Genomic DNA, 24,326 nt, shown 5'->3' with positions numbered 1-24,326 from the left:
ACCCGAAGCCCAAAGTGTAATTGGCTTGTTCGTTGTGGAGCTGCACACAATTCATCCTGGGGAACAGTGTCTCTTGTGTGGATTATTGTGCTTTTTTTAACGTTTTATCCAACATGTCCTGCTATTTAGCAACAGTAACGATGGCAATTTAACAAAAATCACTGATTGTGCTGATTCTGACGTTAAGTTTGGGTTTTAGGGAGGAACGAATATTCACCGCTGTTAGGGAGAAAGAAGTTATGTGGCTAGTTTTTAATAGTTTTTCCTCATATCTTCTTCTTTATGATCCTTGGAATCGAAATCCGCAATAAAAGTTGCTTAATATCACAGCTACAGGCCTAAAATGCATGTTTGAATGTTTAGTTCTCTCCTCTATCCTCACAATTAAACGGGGCTTTCATGATGTGCGCGCTGTAGCTCCTCCGCGTGAGCGCGATCTCTGAATTGTGAATAACAAAAAAAGAAATCACAAACAAAATTGCATAAAAAAATTGCAACTAAAACCGCATACTCAAAGCACAAGACAGAACCGACTACAGAAAAAAATAAGTAAAATAAATTTAGTCTGTTCCTCTCAGAACGTGTTGTAATATAGCTTGTAAATTGTAATTGTACATAAGTTATGAATAAGTCGTTTAGACTACCTTTTTTTTGGTGCTTTTTGTAATTTTCGGAGTACAACTATATGAAAAAAGAGCAGCATGAACATTCTTGAAAATATCTTCTTTTCTGTTCCGCAGGAGAAATAAAGTCATACGGGTTTGGAACGACACAAGGGCAAGTAAATGATGACATTTATGAATGTCCATTTTGGTTGAATTAGTCCTGTAAGTCATTAAGTTCAGACTGTTTTTCTCTTGGAAGGAACCAAGTACGATAATTCAGTCAGTCTCTGTGTGCAGTTGTGCTTTTTTTGCTTTTCCGTGAGATTTTTTTGGTGCTTTGTGGTTTCGAGTTTTCAGCTTTGATAACAGATCCTCATATAACAGCGCTGTCAAACTGTTTCTCAATCCTAGAACACAATGCCCTGGATTGTTACTGTAGAGCTGTGTGGAAACGACAGAGGGAAAAAAAGACAGGAAAGCCATTTTTCAGAAAGAAAGAACAAAAATCTCATGTAGGTCAAGGCTAACCAGCAGCCCGCGTGAACTTTACAACCCCAAGGTAGCATTCCCGAGTCCAGTAACTCCCTCGTCACTGTGGAAACCATTAATTGTGCTCTGTGTGTGTGTGTGTGTGTGTGTGTGTGTGTGTGTGTGTAGTTGGTTGGGATAGGGCACCTAAATTGATGTTAAAGTCATGCAAATGCAGAATGTCATGTGTTCATCTGTAATGATCACACTTGATGTAAGATCTGTGATTCCCACATCTAGTGTTACTGTGAAAAAAAAAAATCTGAGAAATGTACAGTAAAAATGGTTGCTTTAGCTTTACAGTGAAAAATACAATTGCAGCATTTTAAGTTTTACAGATGGAACTTAAATTTGCAGTAAAATAATTTTTCATTACCTGAAATGATAATATACCAAATTAATAAAATCTGTTTTTATTCTGACAATCACCTTAAAAACACCAGTGGTACAGAGGAAGCCACACGTCGAATCAAAGCTCATCACACAAGTAGCTTTTCCTCAAGCTGAAGTAAATACTAATATATAGAAGGTGCACAGTGTCATAAACACAAAACACAATCATGTTAACACACATGACACTAAAATAATGCAATATTTATTTAACAGCATAAGATGAAACACTCCCTGATTTACGTCTCACTGATGTGAAAAACTAAGAAGAAAAATAATTATTTAAAGGAAAAACCATCAAATGGGTCACACATATTTGTCACACAGGGAATTCTGGGAGCGTTAGCTGTACATTAAGCACTATTGTACTGTAGAATTACATGAAGTGTCTCATTAGTAATCATAGTTTTTCAGTGTATAATGTTAACCAGTTAACAGGTTTTCACGGAAGTCTTTTATCATTAAAATTACACAAATTGAGTATTAAACCTTTGTGTGTAAGTAATATTTCAGCGTTTGTGCTTGTTTGCTGTCTTTAACAGCGATCTGATCCCAGACAGCTCCAGAAGCCTATCGTCACTTGATTAACGGCTTTCTTGGTCTGTCTCTGTGTGTTTGTGTGTTTCAGTCTCGGATGCAGACAGCACAGACGGCCTGCAGCTGAAGAAGGAGCATGCCTTAAGAGTCTTCACTTACATCAGCACATGGACACAGAGGTCAGCTCTCAGTCATTCACACATTCACTGCATTAACTCTCTCAAATATTCAGTTACACATTCATTGCTAAATCGGATGGTTTGTTGATTTGTTCACTTCTCATTAGCTCATTTATTCAGTTGATTCACTTATCCATTCCCTCCTTGACTTCTCACTCGATAGCATGTTTATTCCTAACATATATCTCAATCTTATTTGTTCATTCACTCACTGCAATCTTTCATACATTCACTCACTCATTCATCACTTGAAGAATCATTCAATGATGCATTCATTGATTTCCTTGTCCACTCACACAGTCTTTATTTATTTAATAATTTATACTCATTCACTGGCTGACTCACTCATTCATTGTCATTCACTCACTGATTCCCTCATTCATTAATTCTCAATCGCTCGCTGACTGACTCACTCACTGACTCACTCATTCATTCACTCACTCACTGATTTTATCACTGACTTGCTCGTTCATCCATTTTTAATTCGTTCACTGATTCACTTACTAACTCATTCATTAATTCTCATTCGCTTACTGATTCACTCATTCATTCTCATTCACTCACTGATTTTATCACTGACTTGCTCATTCATCCATTTTTCATTTGTTCACTGATTCACTTACTAACTCATTCATTAATTCTCATTCACTGGCTGACTCACTCATTCATTGTCATTCACTCACTGATTCCCTCATTCATTAATTCTCAATCGCTCGCTGACTGACTCACTCACTCACTGACTCACTCATTCATTCATTCACTCACTGATTTGATCACTGACTTGCTCATTCATCCATTTTTAATTCTGTCACTGATTCACTTACTAACTCATTCATTAATTCTCATTCACTTACTGATTCACTCATTCATTCTCATTCACTCACTGATTCGATCACTGATTTATTCATTAATTCTCATTCACACTGATGATTTAATCACTGACTTGCTCATTCTCCATTCATTCGTTCACTGATTTAATCACTAACTCATTCATTAATTCTTTTACAGATTCAATTACTCATTCTCATTCACTTACTGATTCGATCACTGATTTTGGCACTGATTCACTCATTTATTCTCATTCACTCACTGATTTAATCACTGACTTGGTCATTCATCCATTTTTCATTCGTTTACAGATTCAATTACTAACTCATTCATTAATTCTCATTCACTTACTGATTCACTCATTCATTCTCATTCACTCACTTACTTGCTCATTCATTCTCATTCACTTACTGATTCGATCACTGATTTATTCATTAATTCTCATTCATTCACTGATTTGCTTGCTGATGCTCACTGATTCACTCATTCATTTGCTCGTTTATTCACATTCATTCACTCACCAATTGGCTCATTCATTTATTCTCAGTCGCTCGTTGACTTGCTCAGTGGCTCGCTTATACATGCATTCTCATTCTGTTACTGATTCCCTCACTGACTCATTCATTCACTCACTCACTGAATTGCTCACTGACTCACTCATTTAGTTGTTCATTCTCTTGTTCACTCACATACCCATTCACTCACTGATTCGTTTGCTGATTCATTCATTCATGTTTCCTACTCCATTCTGCATCATGATGTTGTTTTCTTTGTCATCATGGCTGTTCTTCATGGATTAATTTATGAACTCTGTTGTTTGACCTGTTGTTTGGGATGAATTGAAATACTGTTAAATTTGTTAAACTGAGCTGAATGTACTACAGTTGGTAGCTTTGCGAATGATTTGCTGATGGCAGATTCTCTCTGTGTTCATCTGCAGGCAGTGTCTGTGCTGTTTCAAAGAATACAAACACCTCGAGGTGTTCAGCCAACTGGTTTATGCCCTCATTAACTTGGTCATTGTCCAAGTGACCAACCTTAGGGACCGTCTGCACAGTGGCCATGGAAACACTAGGACAGAGGGGGCGGAGTCAGAATGGGGCTCCGCCCATCCACAGCCATCGCCCAGTGAGGACGAGCCTCTGAATGTGGAACGGGACTCTGCTGAAGAGGACGGTGGAGAAGAGGATGGAGATCAGCACAAGAACCAAAATCAGGGGGTCAAACCGGATCCCCAGCCCAAGCTCAGTGAACCCACAGTGGGTGAGAGCGGGAACGACAGCGGCCTGGACACGTTTGCATCCTGGAGCACAGAAGACCAGGAGAAACTGCTGCTGTGTGCAGCCAAGATCTTTCAGATCCAGTTCCCCCTGTACACGGCCTACAAACACAACACACACCCCACTATAGAGGTAAAACATGCTCGTATAGGCAACAGTTTTCAAAAGTCTGGCTTCCAAGGTGTTTTTTTTTTGTGGATTGGATTTTGAGATGTGGGTGTTGCACTTAAGCTTGCACTCAGTTGTGGAGGGTTGAAGCAGACTAAATGGATTGGAGAAGTCACCATATGTCACCTAAATGTTTCCTTGTACACATAGATTCAGTTACAACATCTTACAAGGTCAAAAATAAAGTGAATTTTCATCAGAAATAACCAGCTTCGAAATGAATCACATTTGAATCCCATCAAGGTTGCTTTACTAAAATGATGCCTTAACCAATCCCAAAATTAAAAATGGTTCCTTATTTGATGCTCTTTCTGTAGATGTTACTGAATTTCTGTCATGCAGCTAAGTACGCTTATATGTGCAGTTATAATCAGATGAATGCGTAGTCAGACTGACCAATAAAGACTGTTGCTCAAGTGTACACGACAGTACGTAATCGAATATTTGATAGACTAAATACACATCACATATAATTTTTGACTTTTAGTGCAAGCTCACAACTTCAAGGCCAATTGTAATGCAATTACACGTATATGTGCCAAACAAAGCTGAGCTACAGTCATATTTACACAACATTTTTAAAAGACAAATCACCTAAATCAAACTTTTCAAGCGCATGTAAAAGCCATTAGAGTGGTTGTCCTGATCAGTCATTGCTGTCAGCACTGAGTACTTGTGTGCATTTCTAGTTTATCTGTAAACAGTTCACTGGAGATTTTGAAGGCATTTTTACTTCCACAGTCTATCTTTTGGACAACATAAACACTATGTACTCTTCCAGTTAGTGCTTTATTACTGCAAAATGATTTAGATGAGCTGAATAACCAGAGCAAATTCTCAAGACAAAAATAGAAGCTGTTTTGTGTTGAAAAGTTGAGTATGGTTTTATTTGGGTCACTTTTTGATATCCGTTTGTTGTTTTTGTCCTCAGGATATCTCAGCACAAGAGAGCAATATCCTCGGCTCTTTCTGTGATATGAATGTAAGTCTCTCTCTCTCTCTCTCTCACACACACACACACACACACACACTCACTCATTATGATGGGCTTGATTACACCGTTTAGAGATAATTCAAAACCACAATAGATGCTGAGTGGATGGAGCAGGACTAGATTTAAGTGACTCTGAGATCACAGCTAGGTGTGTCCTGTGTGTGAAAGTATGAGATGTTCTCTGTTTAGACGTTGGCTAGTGTGATTCATCTGCGCACATGAATCATCACAGGTTTTAGTAATTAAATGCAAACTATTCACACTCAAACTCTATGTAAGGATGTTTTCTGAAGCTCATTTGATGTCATATAAATGAGACTCTCATCTTGGCATGTTTTTGTCGCCTGTAATCAGTCCTGCCTGCAACAATATTGATTCATCTGTTGATGATTTCACATTGTCACACAATATGTCTGCATTATCATTGTATGCAAAGTATTAAATAACATTTAATATTTAATAAATGCATATTTTTGCAAACAACATATAGCATACATGACAATTTTATATTGTTGTGATGATTATTATATTATTACAGCAGCTAAATATATTACTTATAAGGCTATTTTTCTGGTAATTATATGACAAATACCTGTTTATATTTAATTATCAAAATTATCAAGATTTTAATGAGTGCTAGGTCATGCATGGTTTTCATAATTCATGTTAACTATATATATAATGTTTTATAGACATGTAATATGTTAGTTTTGTAATGTAATCTTATATTCATATTATATATTATGTTCTTAATACGATTATATATAACAATTCAAACATGTTTTATAAGTATATTATTGTGATAATTATATTGTCATATTATTTTATTATTATTAATAAAGTAGGCTTTGGAATCTCACTCATGATTGGCCGGAGAGAGATCTTCTGAAGTTTATTTTGATTAAACTCATTTTAATGTTTGTTTCTGTCCTGTAAGAGCATCCGGCACTGGGTCATGTGACCACACAATAATGCAGTTGAGATAAAGGCTGTGTTTTCTTTGGGCATAATTTAGGAAAATGATTTGGGTGTGTTTGAAGTGATTATATTGCATGCTAATGTGCTGACGTGTGTGTGTGTGTGTGTTTCAGGATGTGGAGGTCCCTCTGCATCTGCTGCGATATGTGTGTATGTTCTGCGGAAAGCACGGCCTCTCTCTGATGAAGGACTGCTTTGAGTTCGGCGCTCCTGATACTCTCCCCTTCCCCATCGCACATGCCTTCATCACCATCGTCTCTAACGTGAGTCCACAATCAAACAAACCTCAGTCAAACCAGAGTCTGACTCGTTAGATCTGTAACCAATCACAGGTGTGTTTTTACAGATCAGAATATGGTTGCACATTCCCGCTGTGATGCAGCACATCATCCCTTTTCGCACTTATGTTATCAGGTAAGAACACCTTTCTAAACTAGACCTAAAGGTTCAAAATCATTAATTGCCAAGTGTGCAGGAAAACCTGTTTTCATCTAATCGATCCTAACTGACTGAATGAGAGATATAAACGAGACGCAGGCTACTCTTAGAAAGAGCTCTGCCGCCAAGAATCTGCTCTCTGCTGAGTTGCTAGGAAGAGCATCCCTCACCATAGCAACAGTCGCCATGGCTCTCCTCACATGACCTTGGGGGGAGTCAGACGGCTGGCGGGGGAGCTGAGAGAGTGCCGGTCATGTGACTCGAGCCAGACAGGATTAGAGCAGCACACAGAGATTCACAGAGAGAGAGTGTATTTGTTTATTCACTCGGAGACTTCCAAGATTTTCTCTGATTTTCTTTTGTGTTATATTTTATCATATTGTGTAAATATGTATCCCACCTCAAATTTAATATATTAAAATACTATATTATATATAAATCTGCCGAACATATAAATATCCACATAGAAAAATAATACAACTTCAAAATGACTATTGTTATATTGTATTATGTCATGTAATATTGTTATATTATATACAAATCCACATATTATTTTAATGCACATCCACTTCAGAATTACTTATTATAATATAATTTGCAAATCTGCATATGTATATGTAATTGTTATATTATTATAATAAAAATATTGTTTTTTTTTATTAAATGTTATGTTTTCTTACAAAAGGAACATTTGCAATAAACTGGAAGTCATGCTGCTATTATGTAACACATTACAATATGCAGCTTAAATGTAACCCTATAAATTCAAACACACTTTTGTTGGGAAATGATGACATGTTATGCAAAATAGTTTTGTAAATTGAATTATTGAGCCTCTGTCACACTTTTGTATGTTAACTGCTTTTAATGGAGTCTGATATATCCTTTATAAATACAAAATGAATTTTTGATAAGGATCCTTAAATGAATGTTTCAAGTTTAAGCTTCCTGCTGATTAGTTAATAGTTTCAACTAGTCCCTCAGTTTGGAGAAGAAGAAAAATCGGACTGTTGATGAATATTTGTGCTCAGTTGCTTTTATGCGACTCATCTGACTCATCTGGTTTAATATGAATCTCCCTCTGTCTCTAGGTATCTGTGTAAGTTGTCGGATCAGGAGCTGCGTCAGAGCGCGGCGCGTAACATGGCCGATCTGATGTGGAGCACGGTGAAGGAGCCGTTGGACAGCGCGCTGTGTTTTGACAGAGAGAGTTTGGATCTAGCCTTCAAATACTTCATGAGTCCGACGCTCACCATGAGACTGGCCGGCCTGAGCCAGATCACGGTACGAGACACAAAACACAAGAACTCTCTGCTATCGTCTCCAGCCGGTGTTGAATGATCTGTGCTTGTGTTTCTGTAGAATCAGCTGCACACCTTCAATGACGTCTGTAACAACGAGTCCCTGGTGTCTGACACTGAGACGTGAGTGTTACGAGTCCACTGCTATTAATAGTTCAGTCCAGCTAGACGTGTATTGACATCTTTCTTTCCTCTCTCAGGTCGATCGCAAAGGAACTCGCCGACTGGCTCATCAACAACAATGTTGTGGAGCACATATTTGGACCAAATTTGCACATTGAGGTGAGTCCAGTACACTTTCATAGATACAGAAAATTGCACAGGTACGTTTAAAAAGTGTGCAGGTGATCTGACGTTTCGTTCTGTCCAAGCTCTGACTACAGGTGTATTATTTCTGATTGTGTTTGTGCTGTAGATCATTAAACAGTGCCAAGTGATCCTGAACTTCCTGGCAGCCGAGGGCAGGCTGAGCACTCAACATGTGGACTGCATATGGGCCGCCGCTCAGGTACACACACACACACACACTATTTAGATCACACCATTTTATATATTGTGCACATTTTCTGCATAGAATACATTTGTAAAAATGTGCAGTAAACTATTAGAGCACAATGTAAGTAACACTTTATCCTACAATGCAGTGGGATAGTTTTAGTTAACAATAACAACAACTGCATTGTATGCAACAAGAAACATTTTGATTCACATCTGAAATAAAAATGGTTATTTTTCTTTTTATACAATTTAGTGTTTTGGAAATAATTTACTATTATTTCAAAATTACATTTATGAGCGTGTGTGTGTGTGTGTGTGTATATATATATATAAAATTGACTCCTAAAAGCACTTTTTAAAAAGCAAAAGTGCAACAACAACAAAAAATTGTTTCTGATATAATAACTAAATATATATAATAGATTATATTAATAATAATACTACTTAGAAATACTTCAAAATCTTTCTCATTGCATACAGTGTAACAGTGTTGTTGTTAAACGAAACAATTAAAAGTTAAAACATTTTTTTGTTAATTGGAAGTAAAGCTGAAATAAAAGGTAAAATAAAACAATATATAACTATAAAATAACTATAAAAAAATACAAAATATAACTATTAAAAAATATACATAACTTTTGGACATTTTTATACAATTTAAACAACTTACTGAAATTTAAAAAAAGAAAATAACTGAATATAATTATAACTGAATATAAAATAAATAAATGAAAGCTGCATTGAAATATTTTAAAAATGAAACTAATTCAAATGACAAAAGCATATAACATTACTAAAACTTAAACTAAAATATCATGGAAACCAAAAATATAAAAAATAAAAACTCATTTAAAATATGAATAAATGCTTTAATGGTATTATATAAATAAAACTAAGCCAACACTGCATGCTACTGTATGTACTGCATCAGAAACTAATTTTTAAATGTAATAATTTTCTGTCCACTCTGTCTCTGTCTTTAGCTGAAACACTGCAGTCGCTACATCCATGACCTCTTCCCCTCGCTCATAAAGAACCTGGACCCTGTTCCTCTGCGGCACGTGCTCAGTCTGGTGTCAGGGTTACACCCCAGCGCACACACCGAACAGGTACCACACGCTCTCAGACCACATCCACACGTTAGAATTACACACTCAGTTTAGTCATATATAGGGCTGCACGATATATCGAAATTATTGAAATATAGCAAATGTAAATATTGCAGTATGCATATCGCAAGGGGTGTGTGATATCTGAATCATTTTAATAATAGGCTGCTTGAATAAAAACGTTGCAAAAGGTCAACATTTTAGTTCAACGCATATAGCAGAGAATTGCTTTACGTTAAAAAGAGTTAAGTGCAATAAGTTGCAGAAAACAACTCTTTGCCGTCTTGTCTTGCTGTGTGACTCACACCTGAAGCACGCGCACAAGCTGCATCTCGCACTGCGTCTCTTCAGTTCTTTTTTTTTGTGTTATCACACTGATGTTAAAATGACATTTTCTGATTTGTGACTTACTTTTTATGTACTGCTAAAACACTGCTGGTCACTTTCAGAAGTTATAGTGATTCTTTCTTTTCCAAGAAAGAATGTGAAAGAAATTGCTTATATAATATATTGCATATCGTATATTGCATTTTTTAACAAGGTATCGCATATTGCATTTTTCTTCAATATCGCACAGCCCTAGTCATATACACAACTAGATGCCTGCTCTCACTAACAAACAGTTAAAACTTACCTGGCTATCCAGTACGTGGTTGTTGAGTTGTTTCTCTGCTTGTGTAGACACTGTATTTGGCGTCCATGTTGATCAAGGCCTTGTGGAATAATGCTCTGGCAGCCAAAACTCAGCTGTCCAAACAGAGCTCCTTCGCCTCCCTGCTCAACACCAACATTCCCATGGGCAACAAGAAAGGTGTGTTGTGTTTGACATCTGCTTTCTGATGTGCATGCCAAAGATTGAAAATCGAGATTTCTCAGTTAGAAGTTGGGGTAGATATATGCTTTTTAAGTGTATTCTGAATTAGAGTTTTAGAATTATTGTATTAAATTTAGGTCAGAATCCAGGAAAAGTAAAAATGAAATGGAGTGCACAAATTATTTTATTAATAAAATGTGAAATATTTCTAAGTGCAATTGAGAGTTTCTGTTGAAAGATTTTATTTATTTACTCAGGATCTCAGTGTCGTGTGTTTTTTGGTTAAAACGTCAGTTGTGTTTTATTTTTCCCCCAGGTTCTCCTGCAGGAAGCCCAGAGAGCAGTGACAACAGCGACACGCATCACAGTGGAGGAAGTGACATGGAGATGGACGAGCCAATCATGAGCAGTGGAAAACGAGGGCAGCAGAGGCTGTCGGACACGGAGGTGACACATTTTCCAAAAGATGATTTGAAACCATTTCATTCAGCTTTAGCTTATTAGGTGTTTTTTGCGTTTCCACAGGAGTCTCTGCAGGGCAGCTCTGATGAGACGGCCAACAGCGGCGAGGAGGGCAGCAGCAGCGGCCGCAGCGAGGCGTCCAGCAATGAGGCTGGATCCAGCCGAGCCAGCCAATCAGCAGGCAGCCCGGGCAGCGAGCTGCACTCCGACGACATGGCTGACAGCGAGGCCTTGAAGGAGGATGAAGAGGAGGAGGAAGAAGAAGAGGACGATGACGAGGATGATGAAGACGATGACGAGGACGATGAAGACGACAGGCCCGCTGTCGCCTCCGAGGGCAGCCCACAGAAAGACACCAGAGAGTCGTCCACGTCAGAGCTGCGCAAACGCAAAGCTGGTGAAGCGCTCGGAGAGGTCCAAGGTCCTCCGGAGCGACCCGGAATTTCCTCCGGCGTTCCCGGCTCCATCGCCTCCGCTCCCGGACTTTCCAAAACCAAATCCATTCCCTTCACCCCAGAGGCAGCCGCTGCCCTGGTAGCCTCGTCTTCCCTTAGGATCCTCGAGCCTTGCACTTCTTCATCTGTGTGCCTGGAGGGAACGTCGGGAGAGCAGACTGATTCCCAGAACCCCCAGCAACCACAGCAGGGTGGCACAGAGATGGGCTCCTCACATGGAGCGTCTGTTTCCCAGGAGCCGCCCTGCATGTCTCGACCAGCAGACTTCCTGACGGAGGCCATGGGCAACGAGCTCTTCAACTGCAGGCGTTTCATCAGCCCTCAGCATCACCATCATCATCACCACCACCATCATCATCATCACCACCATGATGGGTTAGTGGTTTTTAATGTGACTTTGACATTACCTCTGTTCCAAAACCTAGTGAGCTCCCTAGCTGTCTTCATAGGCAGCATCTGGTACATCATAAGTGCGTTTTGGGATTGCCTATTCCAAGAAGGTGTCTTAAAAGGTTGCTTTGATGCTTTAAAGTGTTGTCTAGGTAGACGGCCCACTTGGTTTTTATGCCGTTGCGTCTTCTGGAAACAGACTTTCAACACAAACTCTCCCTCTCCACAGTCACATGGTAGAGGACATGCTGAGCGCCGATGACGTGAGCTGCAGCAGTTCCCAAGTCAGCGCCAAATCCGAGAAGAACATGGCGGATTTTGATGGAGAGGAGTCTGGCTGTGAGGAGGAGCTGGTCCAGATCAACTCGCACGCAGAGCTCAGCTCGCACCTGCAGCAACACCTGCCCAACCTGGCCTCCATTTACCACGAACATCTGGTGCAAGGTACGTACACATCAACCAAGACCAAAGACTGCCACCACAGTGCTAGGATGTTCTGGGTGTGTTCTAGGGTGTTGCTTAGTTGCTATTAGGGTATTCTGTGTGGTTTCTAGTAGAGCCCGCCTGATGCATCATTTTGCCAATATTATCGGCCGATATGAGCCAGTATCAGTGATATATCTGTATCAGCGAATATCCTGCCGATATGAAATTTTAATTTTTTTTACAGAACATATAATGCAGATAAAATGCTTGAAATGGTGTAAATACTTAGTTTGTCCCGCAGAGCGTGCTCCATTGTTTGTTACTGGTGACCTGGATGAGACGCTTTAAAGCTTACGTTTTTGGAAAAACATTGAAACTTTGAACGACCATATCTCAGTAACGGCGCGGCGAATCTGCACCAAATTTGGGGGATCCCTTCAGCTCGAGGAACCCTCTCGAACGCGAATAAAGTTTACGTCTAGAAGCACTCTTTCGAATGACACCACTCCCGCGTCAATAGCCCCCGGGGTTCAGGAGTTAGCAATCCCTGGGGGCTACCGACACGCAGAGGGTGGCTTTCGAGAGGGCTCCTCGAGCTGAAGGGATCCCCCGAATTTGGTAGAGATCCGCCGGCATGTTCACGAGATAGTGACACCAGTCAACACTTTCACTTCAGTAAGGAGGTCTCTTGTTCAGTCAACATTCAAGCGTTGTCTTATTCGACCGTAATTGCCCTGCGAAGTGGACTTCACATGAAATTCCACAATTATCCAATAACAAACGTAACTTACACATTACATTCAAAGGGCATTAAAGTGCGCGAGACATGAATTTATATTATATTTATTTACAGACGTTTATTATTCACACTTCACACTTCTCCAGTAAGTTTCGTCTGTGTGTGAAGACAAAAGAGCGCAAATCCTTGAATAAATGTTCCGAAGTGAAATAAACTTCAGTGGAATAAAGTTGAATGGAATTGAATTGAATTAAAGTTGAATAAACTTCAACTTTACTGTTCAGTCACCGATGTCAGACTCATTTTGGTTAATAAAGTTTATTGTTAAATTGTTAAATGCCCTGCCTCCATTACATATCTCTGTCACCTTATTATAAGTGTTTGATCACCACATTTGAGTGATCATTGCAAAAAAAGTGTTCATGTATATACTGTATTCTATATATAGTACCTTTGGACACACGAATGGGAAAGTGTCCAAACTTTTGACTGGTACTGTACTATATTATACACGGCCGATATATCGATATTGGCCCTTTTTTTTACTCCCTAATATCGGTATTGGTAACGGCCCCAAAAAACCCATATCGGTCGGGCTCTAGGTTTCTAGGGCATTGCTAGGTTTTTAAGTGGTTGCTAGGCATAGCTCAGCTCTGTGGTAATTAGGGTATTCTTGTGGTTTCTTGGTTGTTTCTGCTCGGTTTTTAAGGTGTTCTAAATGTTTGTTAGGGTGTTGCTCTGTGGCAATTAAGGGTGTATGGGGTGGTTTCAAGGATGTTGCTAGGTTTCTACAGTGTTCTAAGTGGTTGCTAGAGTGTTGTTCTGTGGTAATTAAGGGCGTTCTGAATGGTTTCTAGGGCATTGCTGGGTTTTAAGGTGTTTCGAAGTGGTTGCTATAGCATTTGCGACCAAAAATATAAATTTGCGAGTTAAGTTTTTTTGCTGAGATCGCCACTGGCGACTACATAAATGTACATGTTATGATTTAAAAACTTGCATATAATGCCTTTTTTCCTGCTTGTTTTGCGTTCACATCGTTTGTTATATTGACGTAATAAACTGAGACGATGCACATCAAAGTTTTAGAGGAAAAATGGTCCTCATCTCTGCTGAACACCAGCGCTGACGGCACGCCTGCTGAAAGCAGCTCCAGTTGTGGCAGCATGAGAGAGATCGAAAATGACTGGGACGTGCGAAGTAAAAGTGCAGAAAGGCAGGGTCTATTTCATGCACAACTTGAACAAACTACAACAGGTAAAGCTGTCAGCTGTGTGGATATTAGCAGTATCGTTAACAATTCTCATTTATAATCAATTCTAATATGGCTACTTGTAATCAAGATATTAAGTCTATTTGTTGTGTTCTGTTAATGCGTGAACTTTATATTATTTGTAGCGCACTTGACATCCAATAATCGCAATAATTGCGTAAACATAGGATCAGCTTTAAAATTCTGCCAAATTCATAATGAAATTCAAACAATAAATACCATTTTGGTGCTCTCTAATGCGGCATGAGCGATCGCTTTAGCGCCTTAGTTCAAGCGGCACCTGAACCCTTCATATCTTTCTCATTACTACTATAGTATGTAATAAACATGAATGAACATCAGTAGGTATATTATAAGAGCCTACAGTAGATCTTACTGAAAGGTCTCATGTAATCGCTCATTCAGTGTTTCAAACTGCGGAAAACGTTTAAAGCTTGTAAATAATGCCACATAACAATACATTTACCTCAGATTAACCATTCGGCTTCCATAAGCTCATCAGCCAGCTAGAAAAAATAACTATAAAGAGGAGCATTTTGCCAAATGTATGCACTATATTGCATACTCATATTTTTACTTAACCTGTTGTCCACTTAATAAGAAAGAATGCATGGAGCTAAAAATAAAATTCAACATCTCTTATATAATTGCATGTTACTAATGAAGAAAACCAGAATGGATGTGTGCGGGACATATGACAATATTTATGGGATGCATTGAGGAGGAGCCCAAACTGCACTCGAGGGCCAAGTGATGCTGAAATAATTATGGTCTGTGATATTGGCACAGATTCTGTGTAATTATCAATTATATATAGTTCTCAAGCTGGAAAAGACGTTTAGTTCCCACTTTAAGTCAACCTTAGTTCCCAGGACGTCTACAAGATGGATTAAAATGCTGATAAAGACAAGGCAAGATGAGACATAAACACATGACAGTATGACTGAGAGGTTAGTGTTAAAAAATATATAAAACACATTTATTCTGTGGCATTTTTTTTTGATGCCTAATTCTGTTTCTTATAGGAGCCAGTGGCTCCTTAATTAATTTATTTTATTTTTAATTTTTTGTCTGGAGCCCTGTGTTCTGAGTGGTTTCTATGGTGTTGCTAGGTTTGTAAGGTATTCTTAGTGGTTGCTATAGTGTTACTCTATGGTAATTGTGTTTTGGGTAGTTGCTGGATTCCTGTGGTGTTGCCCTGTGGCTGTTTTGATGATTCAAGGGTCTTCTGAGTGGTTAAGATGATGTTGTTCTGTGGTGTTCTTGATTCTACAGTTCATTTGACCTAAACTTACTCAAATCTGATTTCAAACAAAAGTCTCACGATAGTTTCAGTCTGATGTTTTTCTAAACATCTGCTCCAGGTCCGGCGGTGCACAAACATCAGTACTCTGCGCACGCGACGACCGACATCAACCTGGACAACGTCTGCAAGAAAGGCAGCACCCTTCTGTGGGACCTGGTCCAGGACGACAATGCGGTGTGTTTACCTCACAGCAGACAATTCAAAGTATTTAGCCTTTAGAGTCAGTGATGTGATTCTCGTGTTGTGTCGGTGACTAGATCCACCTATCAGAAGGCTTGATCAATGAGGCAGAGAAGCTGTTGTGCTCTCTGGTCTGCTGGTTCACTGACCGTCAGATCCGCATGCGTTTCATCGAGGGCTGTCTGGAGAACCTCGCCAACCACCGGTGAGACCATCACAGATATATGAAGCGCTGTATGAAATTGCTGAAGAGGTCCAGTAGGAGATATCTGATGGATTTGTTTCTGCTTGTGTCTGTCAGGTCAGTGGTGGTGTCCTTGCGTTTGCTGCCGAAGCTCTTCGGGACCTTCCAGCAGTTTGGCTCCAGCTACGACACTCATTGGATAACCATGTAAGAAAAACTCCGCCCATCACTGATCTCCATGTTGTCATTACGTGAAACTTAAACCACTCCACAGGTGATTTTGAGAGTTTTTCCTGTGCTACAGGTGGGCGGAAAAGGAGCTGCACATGATGAAGCTCTTTTTTGATGATCTGCTACACTATATCCAGGAAGTGAGAGAGCAGCGCCACAAATTCGCTCTGTAAGTTTGGTGTCTCTATTTCTATATTACTCCTCAAAAGTTTGGGGTCGGTAGGATTTTTTCAATGTTTTTGAAACATTATGCAAAATCACAGTAAAAACTACAATATTGTGAAATATTATTACAATTTAAAAGAACTGTTTTCTGGTTGAATATATGTTTATTGCTGTGATCAAAGCTGAATTTTCAGCATCATTACTGCAGTCTTCAGTGTCACATGATCCTTCAGAAATCATTCTAATATGCTGATTTGCAGCTCAAAAACATTTTTTCTTCTTATAATTATCAGTATTGAAATCAGTTGGGCTGTTTCATTTTTTTCAGGATTCTTTGATGAATAGAAGTTGAAAAACCTGCCAAAAATGTCTTCACTCTCACTTTTGATCAATTGAGTGCATCCTTGCTGAATAAATGTATTCGTTTTGTTTTAATGAAGTGCAGTGTTAACATCCTGTGTGTCTCAGGTACAGTCACAGTGCGGAGGTGCAGGTGCGTCTGCAGTTCCTCACCTGTGTGTTCTCAACGCTCGGATCACCTGACCACTTCAGTGAGCACCTCTCTTTATCTTTCACACGTCGCTGCACATGAGAATTGCTCCATATGTAACTATACGAATATCCCGTGTGTGTGTGTGTGTCAGGGTTGAGTCTGGAGCAGGTGGACATCCTGTGGCACTGTTTAGTGGAGGACTCTGAGTGTTACGACGACGCCCTGCACTGGTTCCTAAACCAGGTCCGCAGTAAAGATCAGCACGCCATGGGCATGGAGACATACAAACACCTCTTCCTGGAGAAGGTCTGGCCACTGTATCTTTGAAGCACATCTTTTATACGATACGTGCCGCGAGAATGAATCTCTAATCAGGTGATTCTCACTCTCTCTCAGATGCCGCAGCTGAAGCCAGAGACGATCAGCATGACGGGGCTTAATTTGTTTCAGCATCTGTGCAATCTGGCTCGTCTGGCCACCAGCGCCTACGACAGCAGCTCCAACTGCGAGGTTCACAGCAGCGGATCTCAAAATCTCTGCGGTTTCTCTCGTTATGTTTTCACTGACCGTTCTCTCTGTCTGTCTGTAGTTGTGTGGTATGGATCAGCTGTGGGGAATCGCGCTGAGGGCTCAGTCTGCAGACATCAGCCGCGCTGCCATCCAGTACATCAACTCCTATTACATCAGCGGTCAGTAAACACCAAACACTTACATATTTTGTATCATTCATAACAGTAAAACATTTACATTTTGATAACCCCTCAGTTTTAGTCATCAAGTCAGCTTTATTTTTTTATACCACTATATACAGTAGAGATTGTTACTGAATAATTCAAGTCAGTTCAGTAACTGTGTAAAGTTCATTCATTATGAAACAAGTTCAATTCAGTGATAAGCAAACTAGTGTTCGGTTATTCAGCTGATGTCAGATCAGTGTTGATTTAGATTAGATTAGATGTAGGAAGAAACTTTTTTAGCTTTTAATACTATCATTTTGGGGTGGTGTATCCCTTTAAGCCTAAATAGTAATATTAAAAAATAGTAATAATAATAAACTATAATTAAAATAACTAAAAATATACGAGTACAAGTTTTATTAAAATCAATAAAAACTATAATAGTATATAAATAATGCTGAAATAACAGTGGTTGTAAGAAACTTATTGTCCCTTTTATTTTAAACTACTAAGATAGATAGATAGATAGATAGATAGATAGATAGATAGATAGATAGTGAATAAATAAATAAATGAGGGTTGAGTTTTGATTTTGATGAACTGACAAATCCTTCAAATGGCAGGTGATTTTACATCATTTGATGACTGATTAAATCTGCCATTTGTACCATTGGAGAGTGATGGTTGTGTTTTTTTGTTTTGTATTCTGAATATATGTGAGTGTGTAATGTGGTGTATTTATTAGTCTGTGTGACCGCAGGTAAAACGGGTCTGGAGAAGGAGCAGGAGTTCATCAGTAAGTGTATGGAGAGCTTGATGATGGCGTCTGCTAACCTGGAGAAAGACGCCCACTCCAGCCTGACCATCATCGAGAGAGGACTGCTGCTGCTCAAAACACACCTGGAGGCCTTCAGACGCAGGTACACACAGCCACTGCAAGAAAACCTTGTTTACACGAGAAGTGGCATTTCTCTTTTTTTATATCAGAATTTAAACGGACGCTGAATTGAATGTGTGTGTGTGTGTGTTCAGGTTTGCGTATCACCTGCGGCAGTGGCAGATCGAGGGCACGGGCATCAGCAGTCATCTGAAAGCTCTCAGTGATAAACAGTCTCTCCCGCTCAGGATCGTGTGTCAGCCAGCAGGACTGCCTGACAAGGTGCACCTTCATCATCATCATCTACCTCATCGCTAGTGTCTGCTCAGACATCACGCTGAGTTTAATAAAGCTTTCTGTGTCTGTGTAGATGACCATCGAGATGTACCCCAGCGATCAGGTGGCTGATCTGAGGGCAGAGGTCACGCACTGGTATGAGAATCTGCAGAAGGATCAGCTCAGCCAGCAGGCACAGCTGCAGGAGTTCGGTCAAACCAGCCGCCAGCAGGACTTCCCAGGTGCACAAAGAAAACAGACAACTGTGACTCTGTCGCATCTGAACCTCAAATAGAACATCCACAGACTCTGACTGTCTGATGTGTATAGCACACATATGCCCATAAGCAAAAAACAAATAGCCTTGGGGAAATTGAAAAAGAAATACCATGTATAGTATAATATAAATATGTTATTTATGTGTACAGTATTTATCCATATGTTAATTGTTTTTTTTTCTCTCTTTTATTTGAGAGGGGGTTATTTTATATATTTACATACATATTATATGTAATATCTATATTTAATACACGAGTTTCACAATTTGAGTTGAATTACTGAAATAAACTTTTCCACGACATTCAATTTATTGAGATGCACCTGTAGATAGATAGATAATTTAGATTTATAAATTTATATGTGCAGTATTAATATATAATTATTATCTACATATATATTATTTTTCTTTTTTGGTGATTTAATATTTTGGATATTTTATATATTGTATGTACTATAAATATTTCAGTCTGTCTATCTCTCTATCTGTGTACATCTTTATATATCCACATATTATAATTTAAATATATTAAAATATATTTTTATATTAAATGCTTTTTGTTTATATATAAATATTTATTCATATGCAAGAGTTTCTTTTTCTGTGACTTTATATTTTGGATATATATAATTTAAATATTGAATTTATATGTAGAATATTTATTAATAAAAAAGACTTGGTTAAACTAAATTTTATTTATGTGTGTGTATATATATATATATATATAATTTATGTATACACTAAATAATCATAAATAAAATCATTAATAAAATTAAAATAAAACAATTCACAATTATAATTTTTTTTAGTCTCTCTTATTGGCATTTGTGAATTTGTGAAATTAGTTAAAACTTATAATCAGTCAAAAGTGCAAATGAATGCTCATATGGCAACATGTTGTAGTTGGACTTGCCTTGTAAAGCCTTTGTGTGTGTGTTTATGTGCAGGTGGTCTGATGGGTCCGGTGCGCATGATCTCATCAGGACACGAGCTGACCACTGACTATGATGAGAAGACCCTTCATGAGCTCGGCTTCAAGGACATGCAGGTAACGCAAACAAATCCTCATACGCCTGTGAACCTGCAACACAAGAAATAAACACTAAGAGGCGTTTGTGTGTGCAGATGGTGTTCGTGTCTCTGGGCGCTCCGCGGAGGGAGAGGAAGGGCGAGGGTGTCCAGCTGCCAGCGTCGTGTCTGCCGCCCCCTCAGAAGGAGCACATCCCCATGCTGCTGCTCCTGCAGGAGCCCCACCTCACCACCCTCTTCGACCTGCTGGAGATGCTGGCCTGCTTCAAACCGCCCGGCCCTGACAGACCCCAGCACAGCACTGAGGTAACGTCCAGCTCCATGCCTCAGACCCGGTCCAGACTGAGTTCAACCAGCATCCAATCCAGTGTGTTTCCTCCTGCAGAGTGTTCGCTGTGAGGAGCTGCACCTCCACGCGGAGAATCTGTCCCGTCGTGTGTGGGAGCTGCTCATGCTGCTGCCCACGTGTCCCAGCATGCTCCAGGCCTTCCAGAACATCTCTGATGACACAGTTAGTCTCGTGACCCATGCTGCCCATTCATTTAAGAGATTTCTAGCATTTGTTTGCCTGAATGTGTACACTGTTAAAATGATAATAAGTAAAAAAAAGTAAATAAAACTAAGATTATTGGAGTATGTTTTACAATATATCAATATAAATTTCTACAAAATGTGTTGAAATTTATTAGCAGTTTCACCTTAGGTAACATTTGCATTAAATAAATATTCTTTAGCTTTAGGGGCAAAAAAAAAAACTGAATACATTATAATTTGTAATGTAATTTTTTTTTTTCATTTACTATGTATTTTTATACTTCAAAATTTCAAATTCAAAATTTCATGTTTAATTCAGTGTGTTACAATTTACTAGCAATTTCTGAATGATAATTTGCATTAGATTAAATTTGCATTAAACAAGTAGTTTTTAGTTTTGGGGGGCAAAAACTGGATACATTATGATAAAAAGAAAATTTATGTATTTAATATATAAAATTGTATATTTTCATACTCAAAATTTTCAAAGTCTTTCTATTTAATTAAAAAAAAAAAAAAAAATATTTTACTAGTGCTAGCGATTTTGAAGTGAAAATTCTTTCTGCATATGTATCTGCATAAACAAATAGTTGTTTTTTGGGGGCAAAAAAAACTGATACATATATATATGTTAGGGGAGCACCGAAATGAAAATTCTGGACCGAAACTGAAAATTCTGGATGCACTTAGCTGAAAACCGAAACCGAAAATGCTTTGTAATAATTAAAGTAAAATAAAGTAATTTTCAAGACTTTTAAAATTTACTCAATAAAAAAAAAAATAATTTCAAATTTAAATTTAAACTGAATTTAAAAAAAAAACACAAGCCAATAAAATAACTACACTTTTATTGAAAGTAACACAAAATTGGACAGAACATATATTGATATTAAAGGGATAGTTCACCCATAAATGAAAATTAGCGCATGATTTATTCACCCTCAGGGCATCCAAGGCGTATCTGACATTCCTCCTTCAGACGAACACAATCACAGTTACATTTAAAAATGTCTTGGCTCTTCCAAGCTGTATAATGGCAGTGAGTGGTGCCCCTGTTTTTGAAGCCAAAAAAAGTGCATCCATCCATCATAAAACTACTAAAACGCACATTCATAGAGCAGAATATTGAGAGGAGCGTCACACCACGCAGTGACGACGGCTAGAGGGAGAGAGAGAAACCTGTGTGCTGGACACTGCGGGACAACTGAAATTTGTGTTCATTGTGACTTTAGGGATCTGACGGTTTGTGCTGGAAGGATCTGTTGAGGATCAAGAGCCCTCATAAGCTGCTCTACGCTTTAGAAATCATAGAGGCCCTCGGCAAACCCAACCGCAGGATTCACCGCGAGTCTACGGTACACATCCAGAATCACACTCAGATCATCTTCTTCACACTTGCAGATGCTCTTTCTCTTGAAACCTGTGTGTGTGTGTGTTTCAGGGCAGTTACAGTGATCTGTATCCAGACTCTGACGACTCCAGTGAGGAGCAGATCGAGAACAGCAAGAACACTTGGAGCTGTAAGGTACAAACCCCTCCATCTGTTGCTTTTGTTCACTGACTTATGGACTAGGTAACACCAAATCTATGGGTTTTAGTAAAATTATTATGCGATTTGTAGTTGTTAATATGTGTGCTCCAGTCCATGCGCTCTGGGTAGTGTGTATTTGAGCTGAATGACAGACTGCACCTGTGTCTCTGCTGTAGTTTGTGTCGTCTGGAGGTCTTCAGCTTCTGTTGGACATTTTTAACTCTGCAATTTTAGAGCCGAAAGAGCAAGAATCCTGGACTGTGGTGAGTGTCAAGAACAGACTGTGTTGTGTAACATTTGCAAATCTTTCCTTTTGACTTTGAAGTGAAATAAGTCCAGGGGATTTTCTTTTGCGCAGCTGTGGATGTCTTGTTTCTTCTCTTCTCTCTCTAGTGGTTGCTGGACTGTCTCGCGTGTCTGCTGAAGCTCATTTGTCAGTTTGCGGTGGATCCGGCCGATCTGGACTTGGCCTATCATGACGTTTTCGCCTGGTCTGGTCTCACGGACACACAGAGGAAGAGGGCGTGGCCAGGGAAGTCTCGCAAAGCTGCCGGGGATCATGGGAAGGGCCTGCACATACCTCGTCTCACAGAGGTGTGAAACTGCTTCTAAATGGATTTTTCTCTGTGTATGTGAGCTTTTTCTCATTTCGGCATTGTTTTCTCTGTCAGGTTTTCCTTAGTCTTGTTCAAGGCACCAGCCTCATCCAGCGGCTCATCAACGTGGCCTACACATACGGCAATCTGGCACACAGGTGAATAGCATGCACATACACAAGATCCTCACCCGCGAGGACTCCTTTTCATTTATTTTTTTTATTTACTTACTGTTTTTTTTATTTTTTTGTGATTATCCTGCAGGGTTTTAAAGGCTCAATCAGATCACAGATCCAGACACGAGGGTAAGCACATCATCGGTTATATATATGTGAGGGTTTTGGCTTTTCTCTCATTACTGGTGACGTTTCATTAATATTTATTAATAATGTTTACGCAGTGACACATTACTCCATGTGGCTGCTGGTGAGCTGGGCTCACTGCTGTTCTCTGGTGAAATCCAGCCTGGCTGATAGTGAACATCTGCACGACTGGCTGAAGAAGCTCACGCTGCTCATACCTGAGGTAAACGAAAGAATGCCATGATTTTATCCATCTCTGAAATTAATTCTACTGATCACCTGAGCGGGGAACGATTATATCAACCAATCAAACCATAGCTATTCAAACCAATAATTAAAAAATACCAGCTCCACTCTACATTGCACAAAATATTTATGTGAAATATGTTGAATGTTCTGGGGAATGCATGTTAAATGTTTTGTGAATGCCATTTATTTATTTTTTTAAAGTTCAATTTATGCATTTGGCAGGCGGTTTATCGAAAGTGACTTATATTGCATTCAGGGTATACATTTGTCATGAGTTGTGTTCCCTGGGAATCAAACGCATGACCTTGGCATTGCTGTCACCACTCTCTGCTGTTTGAGCTGCAGGAAGGCTGTTTTGGGTTGTATTTTTTTATTGTATTGTCGTATTGTATCTGCAGACGGCGGTGCGTCAGGAGGCGTGCAGTGGTCTGTATAAGCTGTCTCTGTCAGGTCTGGAGGGAGGAGAATCCATCAATAGATCCTTCCTGCTGCTCGCCGCGTCCACTCTGCTCAAGTTCCTGCCAGACGCACAGGCGCTTAAACCCCTGAGAGTAAGTACAAACACTGACAATGTCTATGTGCTTCTGTTAGTTTAATATTATTTATATACTTTTATATACTATTTGTGTGTGTGCATGTATATATGTATGTGTGTGTGTATATGTGTGTGTGTGTGTGTGTGTGTATATGTATATATATATATGCTTCATGCATCCATTTCAGGTTTTAAATTATTTTTCATATTTTTTTTTTTTTTTTTTTAAGTTAGTTGCCAAGGCAACATTTTTGCTGCTAATTTTTAGGGCTGCCCTCGACTAAAGACTTTTCTGGTCAAGTAGTAGTCGTTCATTTGAAGCATTAGTCGACTAATCGCACGTTTATTAATAAACCATTTAAATCATGCTAATGAGCCTTTAATTGCCTACATAGTCTAATAAATTTTCAGTTTAAGAGAATTCGGCGACACTGACTCGTCATCTCCAAAGTAGTTTATGCGCCTGCATGCAAGTTACGGATTACATTATCTGAG

General features: G+C 39.1%; 1 protein-coding gene across 2 annotated transcripts in view; it reads left to right on the top strand.

The window, feature by feature from the left end:
* LOC109052084 (ubiquitin carboxyl-terminal hydrolase 34-like) overlaps window positions 1-24,326 on the top strand; it is a 47,957-nt gene that overhangs the window by 3,156 nt on the left and 20,475 nt on the right. The window contains exons 2-38 of one of the 2 annotated variants that reach the window (XM_042763200.1): window positions 2,152-2,239; window positions 4,008-4,479; window positions 5,447-5,497; window positions 6,601-6,750; window positions 6,834-6,901; window positions 8,017-8,209; window positions 8,288-8,349; window positions 8,427-8,508; window positions 8,642-8,734; window positions 9,708-9,833; window positions 10,515-10,644; window positions 10,964-11,094; window positions 11,173-11,563; window positions 11,606-11,939; window positions 12,184-12,398; window positions 15,754-15,869; window positions 15,953-16,080; window positions 16,177-16,266; window positions 16,364-16,459; window positions 16,924-17,006; window positions 17,100-17,254; window positions 17,345-17,458; window positions 17,538-17,637; window positions 18,386-18,545; window positions 18,658-18,784; window positions 18,873-19,020; window positions 20,003-20,103; window positions 20,181-20,390; window positions 20,470-20,595; window positions 21,851-21,973; window positions 22,060-22,143; window positions 22,326-22,412; window positions 22,543-22,743; window positions 22,821-22,903; window positions 23,010-23,050; window positions 23,146-23,270; window positions 23,695-23,847. In XM_042763200.1, the coding sequence (XP_042619134.1) occupies window positions 2,152-2,239; window positions 4,008-4,479; window positions 5,447-5,497; window positions 6,601-6,750; window positions 6,834-6,901; window positions 8,017-8,209; window positions 8,288-8,349; window positions 8,427-8,508; window positions 8,642-8,734; window positions 9,708-9,833; window positions 10,515-10,644; window positions 10,964-11,094; window positions 11,173-11,563; window positions 11,606-11,939; window positions 12,184-12,398; window positions 15,754-15,869; window positions 15,953-16,080; window positions 16,177-16,266; window positions 16,364-16,459; window positions 16,924-17,006; window positions 17,100-17,254; window positions 17,345-17,458; window positions 17,538-17,637; window positions 18,386-18,545; window positions 18,658-18,784; window positions 18,873-19,020; window positions 20,003-20,103; window positions 20,181-20,390; window positions 20,470-20,595; window positions 21,851-21,973; window positions 22,060-22,143; window positions 22,326-22,412; window positions 22,543-22,743; window positions 22,821-22,903; window positions 23,010-23,050; window positions 23,146-23,270; window positions 23,695-23,847 (5,237 nt within the window). Of the gene's footprint in view, window positions 1-2,151; window positions 2,240-4,007; window positions 4,480-5,446; window positions 5,498-6,600; window positions 6,751-6,833; window positions 6,902-8,016; window positions 8,210-8,287; window positions 8,350-8,426; window positions 8,509-8,641; window positions 8,735-9,707; window positions 9,834-10,514; window positions 10,645-10,963; window positions 11,095-11,172; window positions 11,940-12,183; window positions 12,399-15,753; window positions 15,870-15,952; window positions 16,081-16,176; window positions 16,267-16,363; window positions 16,460-16,923; window positions 17,007-17,099; window positions 17,255-17,344; window positions 17,459-17,537; window positions 17,638-18,385; window positions 18,546-18,657; window positions 18,785-18,872; window positions 19,021-20,002; window positions 20,104-20,180; window positions 20,391-20,469; window positions 20,596-21,850; window positions 21,974-22,059; window positions 22,144-22,325; window positions 22,413-22,542; window positions 22,744-22,820; window positions 22,904-23,009; window positions 23,051-23,145; window positions 23,271-23,694; window positions 23,848-24,326 lie in introns of both variants that reach the window. The other variant, XM_042763190.1, reaches the window with a different exon arrangement.

This window comes from Cyprinus carpio, chromosome A1 (assembly GCF_018340385.1).
Source record: "Cyprinus carpio isolate SPL01 chromosome A1, ASM1834038v1, whole genome shotgun sequence".
Lineage (NCBI taxonomy): Eukaryota > Metazoa > Chordata > Actinopteri > Cypriniformes > Cyprinidae > Cyprinus > Cyprinus carpio.
This window is presented reverse-complemented; position numbering and strand designations above follow the sequence as displayed.